Source organism: Microcaecilia unicolor, chromosome 2, assembly GCF_901765095.1.
Source record: "Microcaecilia unicolor chromosome 2, aMicUni1.1, whole genome shotgun sequence".
In the NCBI taxonomy this organism is placed as follows: domain Eukaryota; kingdom Metazoa; phylum Chordata; class Amphibia; order Gymnophiona; family Siphonopidae; genus Microcaecilia; species Microcaecilia unicolor.
In genome coordinates this window covers 630,791,567-630,814,811 of record NC_044032.1, presented here as the reverse complement: position 1 = coordinate 630,814,811, position 23,245 = coordinate 630,791,567, and the positions used below count along the sequence as shown (strand labels likewise).

General features: G+C 47.3%; 1 protein-coding gene across 1 annotated transcript in view; it reads left to right on the top strand.

The window, feature by feature from the left end:
- Positions 1-440: 440 nt before the first annotated feature.
- The window catches only part of MGST2 (microsomal glutathione S-transferase 2), a 42,876-nt gene continuing 20,071 nt past the window's right edge, over positions 441-23,245 (top strand). The window contains exons 1-2 of the mRNA XM_030192707.1: positions 441-576; positions 18,699-18,798. Of these exons, the coding sequence (XP_030048567.1) occupies positions 513-576; positions 18,699-18,798 (164 nt within the window). The 5' untranslated portion in view covers positions 441-512. The remainder of the gene's footprint in view (positions 577-18,698; positions 18,799-23,245) is intronic.

Below are 23,245 nucleotides of genomic sequence, written 5' to 3'. Positions count from 1 at the left end.
CATTTGTACCCTGCGCTTTCCCACTCATGGCAGGCTCAATGCGGCTTACATGGGGCAATGGAGGGTTAAGTGACTTGCCCAGAGTCACAAGGAGCTGCCTGTGCCTGAAGTGGGAATCGAACTCAGTTCCTCATTTCCCCAGGACCAAAGTCCACCAAATGTAATAATAAATAAATAAACATATCAGTGAAACAAAAAAGTGTTCTAGTATTCTGCCATGTGTCAACATTTGCTTATTTCCGATCTGTTACCTTCAAAAACTAATCAAAAATGTATGGTTAGTCCAATAAAAAAAAAAAGGAATCATCTTATTTTCTTTTTCTCTGTTTTGATTTATTTCTGTTTATTACCTTTAAAAATGACCTAGCACGGCTACCACACCACCTGGCCTAGTGACAGGAAGCAGAGCAAATGTAACTCCGTGCTTCTTCATCCCTTTCCTGAGGTGTGTCTCTCAGCCAAAGTTGCAAAGCAAGTTCCTTTCTCTCCTGACTTTCTGCCCTGCAGTGATCATGGCCACCGACTCTCCTCCTCTGCTCCTCGCTGTGGTTTCTTTCCTTTCAGTCTGCCAGCAAGGTAGGAGGGCGCTGCTGGTCTCTTCTTGTGCTGTTTTTTTTAAAGTGCTGAGTATGGTTTTCAGCTGAGGTTTGCAGGTTACCACATGGCTCCAGAAAAAGGAGAACGGATTGAGCCAGCCGGGTTTTACTTCCATTGCTTTCAATGGAAAGCAATTGCTTTCAATGGAATTGCGCATTAACTCTCATATTTCACCTGGGTGAGCGGGATTTCAGCACCTTGGGCTCTTGCACAATCTAGCCTTCTGGGTTATTCAGTAATCTGCTGGGGTTGCTTCCTTGTTCAGAGTGACAGAAACTTTCTCTTTCACTGTGTCCACTGTGAAGCAGTCAGAGATTTATTTATCCTCTGCCACTTCCTTTTACACCAGAAATCCTCAAACAGAAGATGAAATAAGAATCATTCAAGCATTTGAATTAAAATAGCCACAACATTTAAGCCCTAGGGTTTCCCCATGGAGAGCTGGTGCCCTGAGATAGCAGAAATCAATTGTTTTTAATGGTATTTTTTAAATGTAAAATATTTATAAAATGCCTAGCTGTAATTCTAAGTGGTGTAATCTTGCTGTCTCCTGACAATGGAGTTGTAACATATCTTCGGGGGAGTGGCAGCTAGTACTGCACGATCAGGCTCATTGTCGAAAGAGATGGACGTCCACAGTGGCATAAATTGGCACTTGGACATCCATCTCCCAGAGACGTCCAAATCGGTATAATCAAAACCCGATTTTGGACGTCTCTAGCTGAAGTCCGTCGCAAGGACATCCAAATCTCAAGCGGGCATATCGGAGGCGTGGTCAAGGCGGGACTTCAGCGTGCCTAAGACTTGGACATCTTTGAGCCATAATGGAAAAAGGCAGAGACATCCAGCACTAAAACTTGGATGTTTCACCCGGACATGTTTTTATTACAAATAAGGCACAAAAAGGTGCCTGAAATGACCAGATGACCACTGGAGGGAATCGGAGATGACCCCCCCCTTATTCACCCAGTGGTCACTAACCCCCTCCCACCCTCAAAAAACATTATTAAAAATATTACCTGCCAGCCTGTATGCCAGCCTCAGATGTCATAGGTCCATGACAACGCATGCAGGTCCCTGGAGCAGTTTTAGTGGGTGCAGTGCACTTCAGACAGGTGGACCCAGGCCCATACCCCCCCCCCCCACTTGTTACATTTGTGAAGGAAACAGTGAGCCCTCCAAAACCCATCACCAACCCTCTGTACCCACACATAGGTGCCCCCCTTCACCTGTAAGGGCTATGGTAGTGGCGTACAGTTGGGGGTAGTGGGTTTTTGGGGGGGCTCAGCACACAAGGTAAGGGAGCTATGTACCTTGGAACATTTTATGAAGTTCACTGCAGTGCCCCCTAGGGTGCCCGATTGCTGTCCTAGCATGTCAGGGGGACGAGTGCACTACAAATGCTGGCTCCTCCCACGTCCAAATGGCTTGCATTTGGACGTTTTTGACTTAGACATCTTTGGTTTCGAAAATCGCCAAAAGTTAAAGACGTCCTTAGATTTGGAAGTCTTTGACGGTATTTTTGAAACGAAAGATGGACGTCCATCTTTTTTCGAAAATGAGCTTTTCCCCGCCTCCGGATTTGGACATTTTACAAAGATGTCCAAATCCAAACGTAGACGTTTCTTTCGAAAATGCCCCTCTATGTGTACTACGTATGTTAATATGAAAGCCTGGTTACAATGTGCAGCAAAGCTGGGCTGCGGCTCCACGTGGGTCGCGGACAGAAGTTCATGTAGGGTGGGCAGAGGAGGTGGCCTGTCTGGGGCCAGACCATACCGGAGCAATATTCCAGGGTTTCAGGGTTAGGGGGAAAGAGTGTAATGTCTTTTATTCCACATAAACAGGTATAAAATATCTTCATTGCATTTCATTTTACAGCATTTTCTCTGTTTCCAGAACTCCTATTTGTATTGTTCTCTCACTAAAAATGAACAGAGCTGCCAAGTCTCTCACATTGGATGGGTGAGCAGGGTCTTCCAGTTTGGGAGTCCATCTCCCACACAGAAGTGGAAAACTCCTGCCCACTGCAGCTGCAAGGGCTGTATAGTCACTGTATCCTGTGGGGTACCTGTGGCATACAGGAACAGAGAGTTAGTAGGCCAGGGAGGGGAAGGTTAAGAAGCGATGACCTGCTCATGTCTGCACCTTTCATCGTAGCATGCTCTTTCTGGCCACAACACAGGCACAGGTTGGTGGAGAGTGATGGCTGCCAGCAAGTCCTTGGCGATTCTTCCCTCCAGATGTGGGCAGCAGCTAGCGAACCATACTCAGGGTCATGATGGCTCAGTTTTCAAGGGCTTTGATTTGCAGTGTGCATGGCCAGTCTTGTTAGGGCTGGATTTCAGTGACGGGTAACCATAGGAACTGAAGGGAAGGGGAGTGGTCTTCATTCCTCCATTGTTCCTGTCAGATCTTCCATTCTTGAGGCTTCCCCTTGCCCTGCCCTGTAGCAGTGGCCCTTGCTGCATATGTGCATGGTTGGTCTATGTGGTTCCTCAGCTGTTGCATGGATTTTTGTGCTGACAGGAGGCCTGTGTCAGAGGAGGAGGCAGGGCCTATCGGCATATGTGTACAGGAAGGTCCACACTGAAACTACTCACTAAAGAAGAGCTGCTGCTGATGCGGGGTGATCTTTAATACAGGGGTGCCCAGATCAAGGCATATCAAATCCAGCACCTATCAGATTTTCGCATTGGAGGCAGTGGCCTACATTGCCTGTGTCTACATCCGGGCTTAAGTCTTGTCATATGAGATCTACATCATGGCTCATTCTGCAAGACTGATCCCATATTCAGGAAGCTGAAGCTATGTGAAGTGCTAACGGGAGGGGAGGACTGAAAAGAGCCCAGACTGCTATGGGGAAGCTGGGGAGAGCCTTCCATGGGAGGGGTGCTTCAATTTTGGGTGGGCCTGAGCCCAAAGTGAGTGGGCCTCTGCCTACTCAGGCCCACCCATGGGTATGCCACTGGTTATGAGCCAAACCTTTACCTAAAAGATTAAGTGGCAAAGGAAAAACAAAACAAATAGAACACAAGCTATCACTTTGCTGCCCTGGGATTCTCGCTTTTATTTGAGAACCCCTTTTGTTCACCTTTCCTCTACAAATATCTTCAGAAGTGATCACAGGTACTGCCCTCCTGTATAACCTGGCCCTCCTCATCTGAACTGCAAGGATCCTCCACTGTGTCCCCTTTTCCAAGGACGGTGGTACCCTTTTTGCAAAGCACTTTCTTAAGTCCTCCTAAGCAGTTCTATAGTGCAGTGGCCTAAGCTGCCCCTATTACTACCCTGCAGTACTGGTTCAAAGACTGGGTTAACCAAAGACCATCGCTCTTCCCTTGTGGTGTAAAGGTTGTGGAAGCCAAAGACTGATAATACTTTTTTAGCTTGGTATTTATACCAGTTCCAAATTCCCTCCAAGAGAAACCTGCTTCCATCATTAGCTAGCTGGTGTAGAGAATCTTCGTTTGTTCTGGAAAATGTAAAGTGGCACAGAAAGGTCAAAATATCAGCTTTTTCAATTTTGTCATATTCCAAATTCTTCAAATTGTCTCTCCAATATTTTTTTTGTGGAATAATAAGAAATTGATGATGAGAGGAAAGACCTTAAATTGGCCTATATGGCAGAAATGTAATGTTTGGTTTTTAAGTCAATTGATATCTGATGGTAGTTTGAAAACTTTTGCTCAATTACAAGATGGTTTTGATACCCCCAATTCTCAAATGTTACAGTGGTACCAACTGCGTAGTATACTTAACTCCAAAAACTGGAATTTTAGCTATATTAATCTGACAGGCTTTCAAGGCAGAAACTAGGTTCGTGAGCCATTGGGCCACTGCCGTGGAGCAGCAGTGGCAGGCAAAACCACCCCACACCAGAGACAAGGCAGAACTCTGACAGAAACAGCTAGACTTCACCTGCGCTTGACCGCCCTTCCCCAGGAGTTGAGCCCCCTGGGTGCAGGCGGCCGGCAGGACTTACTGGACAGGGCAGGCACGGGATACCAACTAGGCTGAACAGGGACTGAGGGTCAGAGGGGAAAGGAATATACATGGGCAGCAAGGCAGGATAATTGGGCTAGGACTCACAGACAGACAATACTACACTAAGCAGGAAATGGACAAGCTAAAGGACAGGAACTGAAAGCTGCCACGCAGCCACTGAAATAGGGTACAAATACTGACAGACAAGAGACAGGACCCACTGAAACAGGGTACAAATACTGACAGACAAGAGACAGGACTGAAAGCTGCAGAGCAGCCACTAAAACAGGGTACAGATACTGACAGACAAGAGACAGGACTGAAAGCTGCAGAGCAGCCACTAAGCAAGAGACACAGGCAAACAGAAACTAGACAAGGAATACAGACCAGAAACAAGACTAAGAAATAAGCAATAAATCTAAGCTAAACTACACACAGACTAACTAGAATCAGACAAGGAACTATACAAGAAACCAGACTAGGCAGAAGTGCAACAAGCACCAACAAACCAGGGACCTTAGATGATGCAAAGCAGGGCTGTGCCAAGGGTCTCTGGTGCCCCCCTGCAGACTATCAATTGGCGCCCCCCACCCCCAGTTTGGCACAATCATCCATCTTAAACACTAAATAATAACACTACACAGGATGTATCCCTCCCCATCTTCAAATCCTTGCTTAAAGCCCACCTCTTCAATGTCGCTTTCGGCACCTAACCATTGGACTAACCAGGAAACCCAGATTGCCCCAATTTGATTGACTGAATTCTTGTCCTTTAGATTGTAAGCTCCTTTGAGCAGGGACTGTCCTTCTTTGTTAACTTGTACAGCGCTGCGTAACCCTAGTAGCACTTTAGAAATGTTAAATAGTAGTACTATACAAAACTGTTCCATCATCAGCTCTTATTTTCCTTTCCTGCCCTTACTCTCCCCTCCTTTGTTCCTCCAGCATGGCCCTGTCTCTGATTCTAGCTTGTTCTGCTCTCTCCCCCCTCACCCACAGAAATTTCCTCCTTGCCTTGTCTTTCTTTTCTTCCCCAGCAGCTGACCTGGTTGGTTCCAGTTCCCCCACCCAACCTGCAGCCTCAAATGTAACTTTCTTTATCGATAAGTCAAGTGTAGGCCAGCCAGCCATTACAGTAATGAAAAGTTAACAAGGCGAAACCGTCCTTCCTTATCAATGATGTGTCCACCAGTCTGACTCTCTCTCAAAAACCAAAATTAATGCGGACTTGGACTTGTGGAGCACTGCGGGAGCGGGCAGCAGCAGCAGCTGATCATCCAATGAGCCTCCAAGCAGCGGCGCCGGCTCTCCTCCTCTCTCCTCTCACAGCACTACTCCGTCTCCAATGCGGCGTCAGGGTCGGCAACACCCGTCCTTTGGAGTCGGACTGCCTGCGAGGCTCCAGGCGCGATGATGTCATGCCGTATGTCACGCTGGGGCGGTGCTAAGCCTAAACAGACGAACGAGCGCAGCAGCGCATGGGAAGGCAGCAGCCAGAACCAGCAGCGCATGCGCATATAGGCGCCAACGTGAGAGAGGGTTATATTTTTTAATTTTATAAAACACAACACTGACTCGGCTGGCGGCGGCGGCCTTGAAGGTGAGGCGCCCTCCTGCCGTGCTTACCCCGCTTACCGGGTCAGCACGGCCCTGATGCAAAGGCAAACTCAGAAGGTTCCAGGTGGTAACAAACCCATCCGCAGCTGAAACTCACTGCAGGAATCATGAGGCAGCTACGGGTGAGGCTAGCTGCCAAACTTCAAACCAAGTCTGGAGGGCTGGAATATGTGGACCAGACCAGAAAGAAAGTCTGGAAAGTCTATGGCAGCCACCGGTTCTGGCCACCAGAGGGCAAGAGGAACACAAACCAAGACACAGGCAGAAAGCATACTGAAGCACAGAGAGGCTTAACACACACAGGTGCAGTATAGTGGAGTAATTAGAGCCATGCTGGAAGCAGCCAGCACACAGAGACAGAGACAGAACTAACTCAGGAAGAACAGACAGAAGCCAGCTCAGAAGCTGACCGCCAGAAATAAGGTGAGTCTGAGAGGGGTCACGACCACAATTGTGACAGTACCTCCCCCTCAAGGCTCCCGTGTCCCCTCGGGAGCTTTCAGGTTTCCATGGGTAACAATGGTGAAACCTACGGAGGAACTTCAAAACAGGACCATGGTTAGCTGGACTGGAACTTGGACTGGCATCCGCATCTGGGCTGGACCTGGAACTCGGCTTGGACTCAGCATCTTGGCTGGAGTTGGAACTCGGCTGGGACTTGGCATCTTGGCTGGAGTTGGAACTCGGCTGGGACTCGGCATCTTGGCTGGAGCTGGAACTCAGCTGGGACTCAGCGTCTTGGCTGGAGCTGGAACTTGGCTGGGATTCAGCATCTTGGCTGGAGCTGGAACTCGGCTGGGACTCAGCATCTTGACTGGAGCTAGAACCCGGCTGGGAGTCAGCATCTTGACTGGAGCTGGAACTCGGCTTGGACTCAGCATCTTGGCTGGAACTGGAACTCGGCCTGGACTCAGCATCTAGGCCAGAAATGGAACTCAGAGTAGACTCAGCATCTTGGCTGGAACCGGGACTCGGCCTGGACTCAGCATCTTGGCTGGAACTGGAACTCAGAGTAGACTCAGCATCTAGACTGGAACTGAAACTCTGCGTAGACTCGGCATCTTGACTGGAACTGGGACTCAGAGTAGACTCGGCATCTAGGCTGGAACTACTACTACTACTACTATTTAACATTTCTAAAGCGCTACCAGGGTTGCGCAGCGCTGTACAATTAACAAAGAAGGACAGTCCCTGCTCAAAGGAGCTTACAATCTAAAGGACAAAAAGTGCAGTCAATCAAGATTGAGGCAGTCTAGATTTCCTGGACAGAGGTACAATGGTTAGGTGCCGAAATCGACATTGAAGAGGTGGGCTTTGAGCAAGGATTTGAAGATGGGTAGGGAGGGGGCTTGGCGTATGGGCTCAGGGAGTTTATTCCAAGCATAGGGTGAGGCGAGGCAGAAAGGGCGGAGTCTGGAGTTGGCGGTGGTGGAGAAGGGTACTGAGAGAAGGGATTTGTCCTGTGAGTGGAGATTACGGGTAGGAGCGTAAGGGGAGATGAGGGTAGAGAGGTAGTGAGGGGCTGCAGATTGAGTGCAACTGGATCTCGGCGTAAACTCAGCATCTTGGCTGGAGCTGGAACTCGGAGTAGACTCAGCATCTAGGCTGGGACTGCAACTCAATCCGGACTCAGCATCTTGGCTGGAGTTGGAACTCGGCTGGGCATCTGGGCTGGAGCTGGAACTCGGCTGGGACTCGGCATCTTGGCTGGAGCTGGAACTCAGCTGGGACTCGGCATCTGGGCTGGAGCTGGAACTCGGCTGGGATTCAGCATCTTGGCTGGAGCTGGAACTCGGCTGGGACTCAGCATCTTGACTGGAGCTGGAACTGGGCTGGGAGTCAGCATCTTGACTGGAGCTGGAACTCGACTTGGACTCAGCAGCAATTCGGCTGACAGCGTCCCTCAGGATGGACTGCTGGTAAGCCTGGACCTCCGGATTCGCAAGACGCTTTCTTTCAACGGCAGCTTCCCGAGTATCCCGCAGGGCTGGGTCTGAGATAAGTAGGCGGCGGTATTCCAAGAGCGGGGTCCTAGGATCAATGGCAGAAACTGGGTTTACAGTGAGCCCAAGCTGACAGACACGCTTCCTCCGCTGAAGCGTCAGGCCGCTTCTTCAAGATTGGATCAGACAAAAGTTTTCTACGATATTCCTCAAGTGTCATGAAAAGATCAGGAACAATAATAAAGCCAGAACCGAACTTCACAAGGGAAACAGAAGCAAAACCTGGGTGGTGACCCGGATTGCCAACAGGGGCAAAAGTCCTAGGCTGGAAGCCCAGCGGGTAGGGTGATCTTGCCGAGCTCATGGCCTTTGCATTCTGTCAGGCTTTCAAGGCAGAAACTAGGTTCGTGAGCCCTTGGGCCACTGCCGTGGAGCAGCAGTGGCAGGCAAAACCACCCCACACCAAAGACAAGGCAGAACTCTGACAGAAACAGCTAGACTTCACCTGCGCTTGACCGCCCTTCCCCAGGAGTTAAGCCGGACAGGGCAGGCACGGGATACCAACTAGGCTGAACAGGGACTGAGGGTCAGAGGGGAAAGGAATATACATGGGCAGCAAGGCAGGAAATGGGGCTAGGACTCACAGACAGACAATACTACACTAAGCAGGAAATGGACAAGCTAAAGGACAGGAACTGAAAGCTGCCACGCAGCCACTGAAATAGGGTACAAATACTGACAGACAAGAGACAGGACTGAAGGCTGCAGAGCAGCCACTGAAACAGGGTACAAATACTGACAGACAAGAGACAGGACTGAAAGCTGCAGAGCAACCACTAAGCAAGAGACACAGGCAAACAGAAACTAGACAAGAAATACAGACCAGAAACAAGACTAAGAAATAAGCAATAAATCTAAGCTAAACTACACACAGACTAACTAGAATCAGACAAGGAACTATACAAGAAACCAGACTAGGCAGAAGTGCAACAAGCACCAACAAACCAGGGACCTTAGACCACGCAAAGGCAAACTCAGAAGGTTCCAGGTGGTAACAAACCCATCTGCAGCTGAAACTCACTGCAGGAATCATGAGGCAGCTACGGGTGAGGCTAGCTGCCAAACTTCAAACCAAGTCTGGAGGGCTGGAATATGTGGACCGGACCAGAAAGAAAGTCTGGAAAGTCTATGGCAGCCACCGGTTCTGGCCACCAGAGGGCAAAAGGAACACAAACCAAGACATAGGCAGAAAGCATACTGAAGCACAGAGAAGCTTAACACACACAGGTGCAGTATAGTGGAGTAATTAGAGCCATGCTGGAAGCAGCCAGCACACAGAGACAGAGACAGTACTAACTCAGGAAGAACAGACAGAAGCCAGCTCAGAAGCTGACCGCGGAAATAAGGTGAGTCTGAGAGGGGTCACGACCACAATCGTGACATAATCATACCTCAGACCTTACTAGCTTTATAGCAGACCATTGTAGGCTAAATCATAGGGCCTCACTGTTTTATAGATTAATACAATCCTTTACTACTACTACTTGTAGATCGGCTCAACAAGTATGGGAACTAGATCTTGGATGCTTGGAATGCCCTCCCGCGGGAGGTGGTGGAGATGAAAACGGTAACGGAATTCAAACGTGTGGGATAAACATAAAGGAATCCTGTTCAGAAGGAATGGATCCTCAGGAGCTTAACCGAGATTGGATAGCAGAGCCGGTAGTGGGAGGCGGGACTGGAGGTTGGGAGGCGGGGATAGTGCGGGGCAGACTTATACGGTCTGTGCCAGAGCCAGTGGTGGGAGGCGGGACTGGAGGTTGGGAGGCAGGGATAGTGCTGGGCAGACTTATACGGTCTGTGCCAGAGCCGGTGGTGGAAGGCGGGGATAGTGCTGGGCAGACTTATACGGTCTGTGCCAGAGCCAGTGGTTGGGAGGCGGGGCTGGTGGTTGGGAGGCGGGGTAAGTGCTGGGCAGACTTATACGGTCTGTGCCCTGAAGAGCACAGGTACAAATCAAAGTAAGGTATACACAAAAAGTAGCAAATATGAGTTATCTTGTTGGGCAGACTGAATGGACCGTGCAGGTCTTTTTCTGCCGTCATCTACTATGTTACTATGTAATGACTTACTATCAGATATACAATGGTCTCAAGTATGCTCAGCTGGTCCAAGAGCCTCTATCAGCTGCTTTAACGCAATCTCTTTTTTTCATGTATCTTAGGACCCCAAGAAAAAGTAAAGTATCTGAGTCTTCAAAATGTGATCTCTCTGCTGGTCATGTAAACAAAACAAAGGAAATCTTATACATCTCTTGGTGGAATGCCCTAATCTTATTATTTTTTGGTTGGATGTTTGGGAAAAGCTAAAAAAGATATTTGGTTTCAAAGCAATATTTTTACGGAAATACATAATTTGGAAGTCTGTTTGTATTCCATTTTCTCTTTCAGTTGATGATTTATTTTAATATCTGTAGCTTTAAAACTGATTATTTCGCATTGGAAGGATAATTCTCAAGTGAATGTTTATCTTTGCTGGAATTTGATTTTATTGTAGAAAAAGTATGAACTGTCTATTGTTTATTCCTCAGTGGTTATTCCAGCTAGACTTAAGAAATGGAAGACCTTAGATCGTTTTCTAACTTCTAGTCGTTCAGAGATGTGAATCTCAGCTTTTGTAACTGTAAAAATGTATTCATGTATTTGTTATGATTTGTTTTGAAAACGTTGTGTTATATGTGAAAAATTCAATAAAAATAATATAAAGAAAGGTCAAAATGGAATATTCTTGCTGAGCCACTAGAGGTCTCTGCTATCTAAGGGGTCCTTTTACTAAGGTGTGCAGAAAAATGGCTTGCAGTAGTGTAGGCGCGGGTTTTAGGCATGAGCTGATCCATTTTTCGGTGCACCTGTAAAAAAGGCCTTATTTTTATTTTTGCTGAAAATGGACATGTGGCAAAAATCAAAATTGCTGCACGTCCATTTTGGGTCTGCGACCTTACCGCTAACCATTGACCTAGCGGTAAAGTCTCACGTGGTTACCAGGCGGTAAAGACCTATGTGTGTCAAATGCCACTTGGCATGCGTCCGATACGCGTGTTCGAAAATAAAAAATATTTTTTGGCCACATGTATCGGATGCACGCCAAAAACGAAATTACCGCAAGAGCCACGTAGTAACCGGTCACTAAATCAATTTTAGCTCTCGTTGGGTGCATGCAGACACTTATGCAGCTCAGTAAAAGGACCCCTAATACAGAACCTAATACAGAAAGGAATACATTTTCAAGTCTATTTTCAGAGCCCATGAGCTAAGAAAGTTTAATCACTTTCATTTCTATTTCTTCCAGTCTCTTGTGAGATTGATGTTGCATTGCACATTGTTATTGCATTTATATGATCAAATATAACAATCGGGTAATTTTCTAAGGGGGTTATATTTAGTCCACTATCCTGCTTATAATCGAAAGAGAAAAACGCCTATATTGTGACCCAAATCGGGAGATAGACGTTTATCTCGCAAAAACGAATAAAGCGGTATAATCGAAAGCCGAATTTGGACGTTTTCAACTGCACTCCGTCGCGGATGCGGACAAAGTTGATGGGGGCGTGTCGAAGGCGTGGTGAAGGCGGAACTGGGGCGTGGGTATCGGCCGATCAGAGATGGGCGCCTTTCGCCGATAATGGAAAAAAAATATGCGTTTTTAGCGAGAATTTAGGGCACTTTTCCTGGACCCTGTTTTTCCACGAATAAGGCCCCAAAAAGTGCCCTAAATGACCAGATGACCACTGGAGGGAATCTGGGATGACCTCCCCTGACTCCCCCAGTGGTCACAAACCCCCTCCCACCACAAAATATGCCATTTCACAACTTTTTATTTTCACCCTCAAATGTCATACCCACTTCCCTGGCAGCAGTATGCAGGTCACTGGAGCAGTTATTAGGGGGTGCAGTGGACTTCAGGCAGGTGGACCCAGGCCCATCCCCCCCCCCCACCTGTTACACTTGTGCTGGTAAATGGGAGCCCTCCAAACCGCCCCCCAAACCCACTGTACCCACATGTAAGTGCCCCCTTCACCCCTTAGGGCTATAGTAATGGTGTAGACTTGTGGGCAGTGGGTTTTGAGGGGAATTTGGGGGGCTCAACACACAAGGGAAGGGTGCTATGCACCTGGGAGCTGTTTTACCTTTTTTTTTTTTTTTGTAAAAGTGCCCCCTAGGGTGCCCGGTTGGTGTCCTGGCATGTGAGGGGGACCAGTGCAGTACGAATCCTGGCCCCTCCCACGAATAAATGTCTTGGAGTTATTCGTTTTTGAGCTGGGCGTTTTCGGTTTCCATTATCGCTGAAAAACAAAAACGCCCAGCTCAAAAAAGATAAACGTCCATGTTTTTCGAAAATACGGTTCGGTCCGCCCCTTCACGGACCCGTTTTCGGAGATAAAGGCCCATGGAGATAGGTGTTTCCGTTCGATTATGCCCCTCAGTGTATGTTTAAACCCCGGTTGCTGCAGGCTGTATTATACAGCTGATATTCAGCGCTGGGCCATACCTGAATAGCATTTTGCTGAAAACATCTTAAATTCTCATCCTGAACGTAGCAATTTTCATACCAGAAAAACATCTGTTTTGAACATCTCTATTTTCCAGACATTTTTGTGTTTAGTACATATTTCTTTAGAGAAAAACACACAAAAACAAGCCATAGGAATGACTGTGTGGCACCATTCCTAGTAAAGTGGCCACGCAGACATCCCGGCAAAGCACAGGAGCAGCCTAGTGGTCACTGTGGTGGACTTCACATAAATGGACCCAGGTACAAATCCCACCTTAACACCTTTATTTTGTATCGTGAGTCTTCAGGAACACCTTAAACCCTACTGTGCCTAGCTGTTCAGGTCTGCAGGTGTCTACTATCCAGGGCATTTTTTTGAGGAGGTACTTGGGGGTACTGAGTACTGGCACCTTTTCCATTGTCTGCTAAAATTGACCCATGGTCCCCAAGCTTTAATGAAAGAGCTCAGGCTCTGCACACCAATTCTGCCTTGTCATAGATTCTGTGACTGGTTGCAGGGTCCTGGCTATTGTGGGGTGGATCTCTCAGTGATCACCCAACCCCTGAAGGGTGGCCTGGCATTTGAGTACCGGCACCTTTTTCCGCTAGAGAAAATGCACTGCTACTATCCATAGGTATAGTTGGTATTTTCTGAGTTTTGGAAGGCTCACAATTTCCAGAACAAGCGTACCAGTTAGAGTGTTGCCACAATTTGGGTTTCTGCCAGGTACTTGTGACCAGGCTTGGCCACTGTTTGGAAAACAGGATACTGGGCTAGATGGACCATTGGTCTGACCCAGTATGGCTATTCTTATCTTCTAGATGGGATATGGACCTGGCTGGGTCCCTTTCTCTATAGTCCACTGCACTGACCACTAGCTTACTCCTGGGACTAGCTTGCTGCTCTAATAGGTGTGGCCATAATATCGGAAGCTGTCACAGAGCCTGTTCTAGAAAACAAGGCAAGCGATCTGCAAAATCCAACGTGGAAAACAAACTAGCAGATCAATATAATATCCAACCCACTTTATTGAAGATACTGTATGTAAGACAAATGCCCGACACAGGCTGTGTTTCGCCCAACAATAGGGCTGCGTCAGGGGCTAATCTGTATCTTCATTAAATGAGAGCGGTAGTAAATCATATATCAGGGCAAGGATAAAAGGAATTTCCTTTATAAAAACCAGCAAAAGCAGCATAAACCAGCGTGTTCTATGTGACGCCAAATGCTCGATGAGCAGTCTGCTATCAAAGGCCTGTGTCGGGCATTTGTCTTACATACGGTATCTTCAATAAAGTGGTTTGGATATTATATTGATCTGCTAGTTTGTTTTCCACAGAGCCTGTTCTCTACTGTCACTGTCAAATCTTTGGGGAGTGGAGGGGGGTCTATGACCACTGGGAGAGGAAGGGGAATCATGCCTTAATCCCTCCAGTGGTCAGCTGGTCAGATAAGGCACCTTTTTGTAACTTAGCCATGATTGAAAACAGGTCCAGATAAAAATGTCCCAATTTTTGCCCTAGATATTTTCATCTTTTTTCTATTATCTCTGAAAAATGTGCAAATTCTGGGCTTGTCCAAATCCTGCCCAAATCCCCCTTGCAATTTACACGGACTGCGAAGGAAACCGTCTCAAATCTGAGTTTTGAAAATCGCAACTTGGACGTTTTCCCATGAAAACAGCCATCTGCTGCTTTGTGCCATTTTTGAGATGTTTTCTCTTTTAAAAATGAGCACCATAGCCCAGTGGCGTAGCCAGTATGGGGTCACGGGGTCATGGGGGCCTGGGCCCCCGTAGATTTGCCCCTGGACCCCCCTGCTGATGACCCTCTCGACCCCCCTCCCGTTGCCAACCCGCCGTCGCCTACCTTTGCTGGCAGGGGACCCCAACCGAGCCGAGGTCCTCTTCTTCCCAATCCCGCACAAAGGCTTTGTTCTAGTCTGATGTCCTGCACGTCATACGTACAGGACATCAGACTCACAGAAACAGAACGAAGCCATCTTGCAAGGCTTCGTTCTGTTTCTGTGAGTCTGACGTCCTGCACGTACAACGTGCAGGACGTCAGACTAGAACAAAGCCTTGCAAGGGATTGGGAAGAAGAGGACCTCAGATGGCGGGGGTTGGGGTCCCCCGCCAGCAAAGTAGGCAACCGCGGGATTATCATACAACGAAGGCGCCGGAGTCGACCGGCGCTGAAGAAGACTCTTCGGCTGGCGGGGATTGGGGACCCCCCCCCCCGCCAGCAAACAAGGTACCTAATGTGGCGGCGGAGCGGGTGGCGGTGGCGGCGGGGGGGGGGGGGGTTGGCGGTTGCAATGGTGGGGGGTCCAAAGTGGCAGGGGGGCGGTCGGTGGTGGGGGAGGTTGCTAAACAGTGCCCCCCCCACCTCAGGCTCTGGCCCCCCTCCCACCGAGGTCTGGCTATGCCCCTGTGCTGGACAAGAAAGCACTGTAGTTTTTTCTTAGACATGCTTTTGGCTAGTTTATAACACATGTTTATCCAAGCTTAGAAGGTCTGATAGCGCTGCATGTAGATACAAGGACAAGAATACATTAATTGTAGAGGTCATGAAGTTAATCCAAAAGGAGGTTACTGGGAAAATGAAAAGTTATGATGCAGGTGCAGGATGAGGTAAGACACGGAGAAATGTAGATGGGAAACTGGGCAGATAAGACCATATAAGGGAATAGATAATTGGACAAACAGGATAGAAATTGATCTAATGGTGAAAGAAAGTATATAATGACGGTCAATTTGTATAGAGTTAGACAACAACAATCTCCTGCCTGTGTGTTGATTTATTTTCTGTGTGTTGTCTCCTTGCAAGAAATAAAGCTGCATTAATTACTTTAAGCTGGCTTGGTCCCATGGTGTTTGTGAGTATTGTTAAAATTCTTTTAACAGTTTTAACTACCCTGAATGCACTATACCCTCCCTTCTAAGCATGCTGGGACCCAGCCTCAGTGTGGCCCTTTGAGGGAATGTTATTAAGAGGAACCTGCTACTTCCTAAACACTCTATCACAGTGCCCAATATTTTTAGATACATTGTCAATGTTTAGCGCAGGTTCTGTGGGTTATCCCATTTTAATTACAGTGCACTCCATTTAAGTGCACGTTGGATAAGCGCATGCTCTGTTTAACTGCATGCCGTACTTCGGTCCCTTTTTTGGCACCATCAATTTCTATGGGGACAAACTTCGGTTTAGCGCACCACTGATAAGTGCAAGATTTGCTTATATGCATGGTTTAAGACCGCTCCGCTGCAGGAAAGACTCCGCATAAGCGCGTGCATGGAATATGGAAGCCGATTGGCGTGTGACAACCAACGAGATTTCAAATTTACTGCCTCAATAACTGCCACAGGCAGAATAAGCGAAAGAATGCTGTCAGAGCGTGCACCGGGGTCGTCGTCGTCATCGCGGCAGAACTGTAAGACTTTAACACTGGCTGAACGAATAGAAGTTCTTAAAAAATTAGAAAACAAACAAAGTCAAGCATCTATTGCTAAAGAATATGGTGTCAATCCTAGTCAAATTTCACGTGTCTTGAAGCAGAAAGACCAGCTTCTGGAAGACTGGCAAAACAATACAAATCCACAACGGAAACAAAAACGGGCGGGAAAAGCTGAGGAGGTAGAAGATGCTCTTCTTCGGTGGTTTTCTTGAGTCAGGAGCAGACAGTTTCCTGGCAGTGGTCCACTGCTTATGGAGAAAGCTAACCAGCTAGCTGAAAGTCTTGGACTAACTGAATTCAAAGCCACTGTTGGATAGTTGGAAAGATGGAAGGAGAGGAACAGCATAAAATTCAAGAAACAGCATGGTGAGAAACAAGACGCTGATGACTTTGGTGCTGAAAATTGGGTTGTTTCAGTTCTTCCTACCATCTTGAACGAGTTTGCACCTCGTGACATTTTCAGTGCTGACGAAAATGGTCTCTACTGGCGAGCGATTCCTGGTGGAACACTTGCATTCAAATATGCCGAAACTAATGGAGGTAAAACATCGAAGGACCGATTGACGATCCTCCTTTGCTGCAATATGGATGGGAGTGAGAAGTTGGAACCCCTCGTCATTGGAAAGAGCAAACAGCCCCGTTGCTTCAAGAAAGTTAAGCGAGAACACTTAGAAGGAGAACAGAATTTCTGGAAAATGTGACAAGGAATAATAATATTAGATTTTTGAATTTTCCTAAACAATTTGGGATACTACCAAGAGAAATGCTAAGAAAATATATTAACGAGACACTTGGAGTTACAGAGGAAGTAATACCTCCATATATTATCTACCTTCAAAAAACCCTGTATCCAAAAATAAACCAGAACTAGATGTCTCGGTGCTGTTGGAAGCCTCAGATAGTGATTCAATAGTTCCATCTACATTGATAGCTGCGGTGGCTTTATCACCAGACAAGAACTGGTTAATGAGACTATTTTTTCAAAATAAAGAGAAGAGCTTTCTCGGACTTAAGGTTCGACTTTTTGCTGATGTTACTAAAGAAACGCAGAAACGAAGACAGAGATTTCTATTGATGAGACCAGGTGTACTCCAATTGGGTGGAACTTTTTTTCTCAAATACCCTTGCAAGTGTGTTATAAAATATCGGTCGAATAAGTTTGTATTCTTTGAACCCTCACAGCTCTCCACCTTCTTGGCAGCTAAAGGGACTACAGGGGGTGTTAACTCTCAGTGAAGCAATTTGGGGTACTGTAAGAAGCACCGACACAGTCAATTTTCTTGCGTTTATTTCTTTAAAATATATCCATATTTCCCTATCTTAAATCTCACTATTGTGGACTTTAGTATAATTTGGCAGTAAATTTTCTTAAACTTTATGATGTATATTATAGTGTGTATGCCAATGTTATTTTCTTTACAAGTACTAGTTTGCTTGTTTGTATATTATAAATTAATAAATAAATAAATAAAAAGTTAAGCGACTTCCTGTGTCATATGAGGCTAAAACAAATTCATGGATGACTGGGGAAATTTTGAAGCAGTGGCTAAAGAAGTTAGACACTAGAATGCGGGCACAAAAGCGTCAGATTTTGCTGCTTTGTGATAATTGTGCTGCACACAGGGATGATGTCAGGCTGTCTAACGTCAAGGTGGTCTTCCTGCCACCAAACACTACCTCTCTGATCCAACCTATGGATCAAGGCATAATAGCCAATTTCAAAAACCATCGGGCTCTTGTGCTACATCGTCTGATGAGCGTTATGGATGACCAGATTGGCAAGGATAAACGTGCTGTTGAACTGGCTCGTAATCTATCACTGAGGGATTCCCTACATATGCAGAAAGAAGCCTGGAATCATGTTACACAGGCAACCATTGTGAACTGCTACAAGCGGGCAAGCTTTGTTAAGGATGTGAGGGGGATGCAGCTGTTGCAAACGTGTCAGACGAAGAGGTTATTGACATACCAGCCAGTGTTACTGAAGAGGAGTTCCATCGCTACGTAGCTGTTGATTACGATCTACAAACAGCTGAAGACAGCACTGATGTCGAGATATGCGCCTACACGTAGGCAACAACGGCTGATGATGGAACAGATGAAGAAATGAGCAGCGAGGCACATGCTGATGAAATTCAACAACCTCCTTCTGTCACTTTTGCAAGAGCGCTGCAGAGTCTCAACACCGTACAGGCCTATCTGGAGGCCACTGGATGTCAGTGCTATATGACAGTTTTTACCGTCTGGCATATATAGTCTATGGAACTCACAGACCCAAGAGTGTACAGAGGACTATAACTGATTACTTCAAGTAAAGCCTAATGTCTATGTTTATCAGATGTCAAGCTTCTTTGGGTCACAACGGTTAACTGCATGCATTTCTTTGTTCCCAGACCCTTACACTTAAGCGGATTGCAGTGTACAAAGTTTTGATTAACATCCCATTTTGCTGCAATCTATCTGCAAAATTGATTTAAGACTGTGTGTACATAGAAGTCTCAAAATCTGGTAGAGTTAACAATCTTTCTGCTGCACTTTTCTTGCAGGTTATTTTGCCAGTGCAGTGGGACGTTCCAGAAAAAAGCACAATGTCATGCCCCCTGCAGTGAATGGGCCAGCGGAATTTGAGAGAATATTTCGTGCACAGTAAGTGCAAGGAAATGGACATTGTTGAAGATTTGAATAGATGAATTTGGTGGACCAGAGATGCTTTTATTTTCTCTGAGGAAGACGAGTAAGCCTGGAAAATCCTGTGAAACTAATTTAGGATCCATGGAGAGACACTGCTCCTAACCTATCATGCTGAGAGTTAAATCTTTCAGCTCAGAAATTGTACTTACACCTGCTGCAGCTATTTCTTGTTAATGTAACACTCCCACCCAGGGGCGCAGCCAGACTTCGGCGGGAGGGGGGTCCAGATCCCGAGGTGAGGGGGCACATTTTAGCCCCCCCTCCCCGGCGCCGCTGCCCCCCCACCATTGCCGACCCCGCTGCCACCACCAACTTCGACAACCCCTGCCGACAACCCTCTCAACCCCCTCTTCTGCCACCAACCCTCCCCCGCTGCCGCAATGGGCTACCTTTGTTGGCGGGAGACCCCAATGCCTGCCAGCCGAGGTCCTCTTCTTCCCATGAAGGCTTCGTTCTGTTTCTGACATCCTGTTTCTGACGTGCAGGACGTCAGACTCGCAGAAACAGAACAAAGCCTTGCAAGATGGCTTCGTTCTGTTTCTGTGAGTCTGATGTCCTGCACGTACAACGTGCAGGGCGTCAGAAAAAGAACGAAGCCTTCGCGAGAAGAAGAGGAACTCGGCTGGCGGGGATTGGGGTCCCCCGCCAGCAAAGGTAGCCCATGGCAGTGGCGGGGGAGGGTTGGCGGCGGGAGGGGGGGTCGAGAGGGTCATCGGCAGGAGGGGGGTCAAGAGGTTCGTTGGCAGGGGGGTACAGGGCCAAACCTACGGGGGCCCAGGCCCCCGTGGCCCCACGTAGCTACGCCACTGCTCCCACCTTCCTCTAGGCCTGAGACTTAGGGCCCGATGTTAAGACTGAAGGAGGTAGCCGGGCTGCCTCCCACGGTCAGTTCTGAGCCCAGATATTCAATGCTGGGCCATTGAATATCTGGTTTGTTTTGGCCACTAAGGACATAGCCGGTCAAGTCGATATTCAGCACTGACTGGCTAAGTTCATAGCAGCCAAAGATAGACCTACTATTGACGTAGCCAGATTTGGTTGCCAAACTTAGCCGGTGATGTGCTGAAAAACAGTGGCTAGCAGGTTATATCACGCAGTATAACCAGCTATCCACTAAGTGTTAACTGGGAATATTCAGCAGGAGACAGTCAGCTATCTCCCACTGAATATCAGCGAATAACCAGTTAAGTACCATTTAACTGGCCAGATGCCAGTCCTGGCCGGTTAAATGGCTTGGAATATCAGCCGTTTAGATTGTACCCGGGGGTGAGTGAGTTTATTTCCACAGGAGCCATGAAAGAGGTCTATAAAATAATGAGTGGAGTGGAACAGGTAGACGTGAATCACTTGCTTACTCTTTCCAAAAATACTAGGACTAGGGAGCACACAATGAAGATATAAAGTTATAAAAATTGAAAACAAATCGAGAAAATTTTTCTTCACTCAACATGTAATTAAACTCTGGAATTTGTTGACAGAGAATGGCATTAGCTTTAGATGGCTTCCTAAAGGAAAAGTCCATAGACTATTTTTAAAACGGACTTGGGGAAAATCCACTGCTTATTTCTAGGATAAGCAGCATAAAATGTATTGTACTTTTTTGGGGATCTTGCCAGGTACTTGTCACCTGGATTGGCCACTGTTGGAAACAGGATGCTGGGCTTGATGGACCTTCAGTCTGTCTCAGCATGGCAATACTCATGTACTTATGTAGCTTGGATAGTTCCCTTGGCTCCAGGTGGGTTAGTATCACTTCTTTTCCTTGCCTCTGCTCCTCTCATGCAGCCATAGGGTTTTGGAGGGCTCACTGTACAATATAAGAGGGTATTGGTGAGATGTGTACTTGGGAGCTTTTATGTGAAGTCCACTGCAGTGCCCCTACTCTGTTGGGATGTCTGTGTGGCTAATCTACCAAGAATACTGCCCCCATCCACACATCCCAATGGCTTGTGTTTGTACATTTTTCCCTTGGACATTTCTTTTTCGAAAATGGTCCAAAACGTTAGACACACTGAGCACAGAAACATCTAGAAAATAGAAATTTTTCTGGTTCAACTATCACTATGTTCACCACTTGATTTTCGGACATTTTCAGCAAAACATCCAAAATCGGATTTGGACGTCATATTGAAAATGCCCCGCCACATATGCAGTAAATGCCTTAATACATATCCAAAGACCAGGGCCGTGCCGATGCGGTAAGCGAGGTAAGCATGGCAGGAGGGCGCCATCCTCTGGGGGGCGCCCCGCCGCACCATGCTTACCTCGCCCTCTTCTCCCGATCCTTTTTTTTTTTGTTTAAATTTACCTCTCCGGCACGCGGCAGCGTAGGCAGCGTTAGTGAGAAGGAGGCGGTGCTCCTCCGGCCGCCCCAACGTGTCTTCCCTTCGCTCGGTTCCGCCTTCTTCTGAAGTCATTTCTGACGTCAGAAGAAGGCGGGACACAGCGAAGGCAAGACACGTCGGGGCGGGGGTCGGGAGCGCCGCCTCCTTCTCACTAACGCTGCCTACGCTGCCGCGCGCTGGAGAGGTAAAAAAAGATCTGGGGAGAAGAGCGCGGGTAGTGTAGCGCTCGTTTTCGGGGGGGGGGGGGCGCCGGAGAGGCCAACTGGGGGGGGGCGCCGGAGAGGCCAACTGCAGGGGGGCGCCGGAGACCCTAGGCACGGCCCTGCCAAAGACTGTACAATTGATTGCTCGAAAAAAAACAGACCTTTAATATCCACAGAACTGTAGAATTAATGCATGTACTAAATCTCCAATTCGTAAAATTTAACTCATACAAATCATTTTACTGTTATCGAAATGGTTTTTGTTACAAATTATTTATCAAGATAAATTACACCTACAATTTCAAGTTAAAGAAGCTTTATGGCTTCCAAAAAATCTTTTTATAAAGTTTTTCATAAAGAACCAGTTTTAAGATGAATCAAGCCGGTGTCTATATGCTTATAAATGTATAAATACAAAAGAGAGGCCCAATAGAGTTCAGCTCATATTTCATTCAGCGGGGGCCATATTAAACCATCGAATTCAATCACATAACACGCCCAGCGCCTACCTTGTTAATCAATGTAACATCTTTTCGAATATCTTTCAATACAGCCGGCGTAGTCCATAGACCGTTATTAAATGGACTTGGGGAAAATCCACTATTTCTGGGATAAGCAGTATAAAATGTTTTGTACATTTTGGGGATCTTGCCGGGTATTTGTGACCTGGATTGGCCACTGTTGGTAATAGGATGCTGGGCTCGATGGACCTTTGGTCTGTCCCAGTATGGCAATACTGTTGTACTTATGTATTTGGGATTCTGAATGGAATGTTACTACTCTTTGGGGTTCTACATGGAATCTTGTTACTCTTTAGGATTCTAGAATCTTGCTATTGTTTGCAGTTCTACATGGAATGCTGCTACTCTTTGGGTTTCTGCCAGGTACTTGTGACCTGGATTGGCCACTGTTGGAAACAGGATGCTGGGCTTGATGGACCTTTGGTCTGTCCCAGTATGGCAATACTGTTGTACTTATGTATTTGGGATTCTGAATGGAATGTTACTACTCTTTGGGGTTCTACATGGAATCTTGTTACTCTTTAGGATTCTAGAATCTTGCTATTGTTTGCAGTTCTACATGGAATGCTGCTACTCTTTGGGTTTCTGCCAGGTACTTGTGACCTGGATTGGCCACTGTTGGAAACAGGATGCTGGGGCTCGATGAACCTTTGGTCTTTCCCAGTATGGCAATACTTATGTACTTAATATCAATACATATATCAACAGTCTTTTCTTCATTCGTTCTTTTTTAGCTGTTCTTCTTTTTGTTATATATTTTTTACTAGCCGTTGAGCCCGTGAAAACGGGCTACTTTTGGAATGGGGGGGGGGGTTCCGGGCCCCCCCCCCGGAGTCGCCGCCGCCCCTCCACCCGGCCCGAGCAGCACTGTAAACTTTCATCAGCACGCAGCAGCAGGCACATCAGCAAAGCTGCCATCGGGGCGGGCTTCCTTCTCTGCTTGTGTCCCGCCCTCGTGTGACGTAACGTCGGCGAGGGCGGGACAAAGGCAGAGAAGGAAGCCCGACGGCAGCTTTGCTGATGTGCCTGCTGCTGCGTGCTGATGTAAGTTCACAGTGCTCGGGCCAGATGGAGGGGCGGCGGTGACTCCGGGGGAGTGGGGGGAGGGGGAGTGGTTCCGACGTCTGCAGCATGCCAGTAGAGACTTCCCTCTCTGTCCCGCCCCCGTATTGAAGCGGGGGCGGGGCAGAGAGGGAAGTCTCTACTGCGCATTTGCGAGTGATTACGGTCACTCGCTGTTTATATGTTTGATTGCTTTGCATAAATCCATTTAAATTTTCAACTACGGGCCTCAGCAGCACAATGAGTGCGGCCGCAGTTCATATGTCAAGAG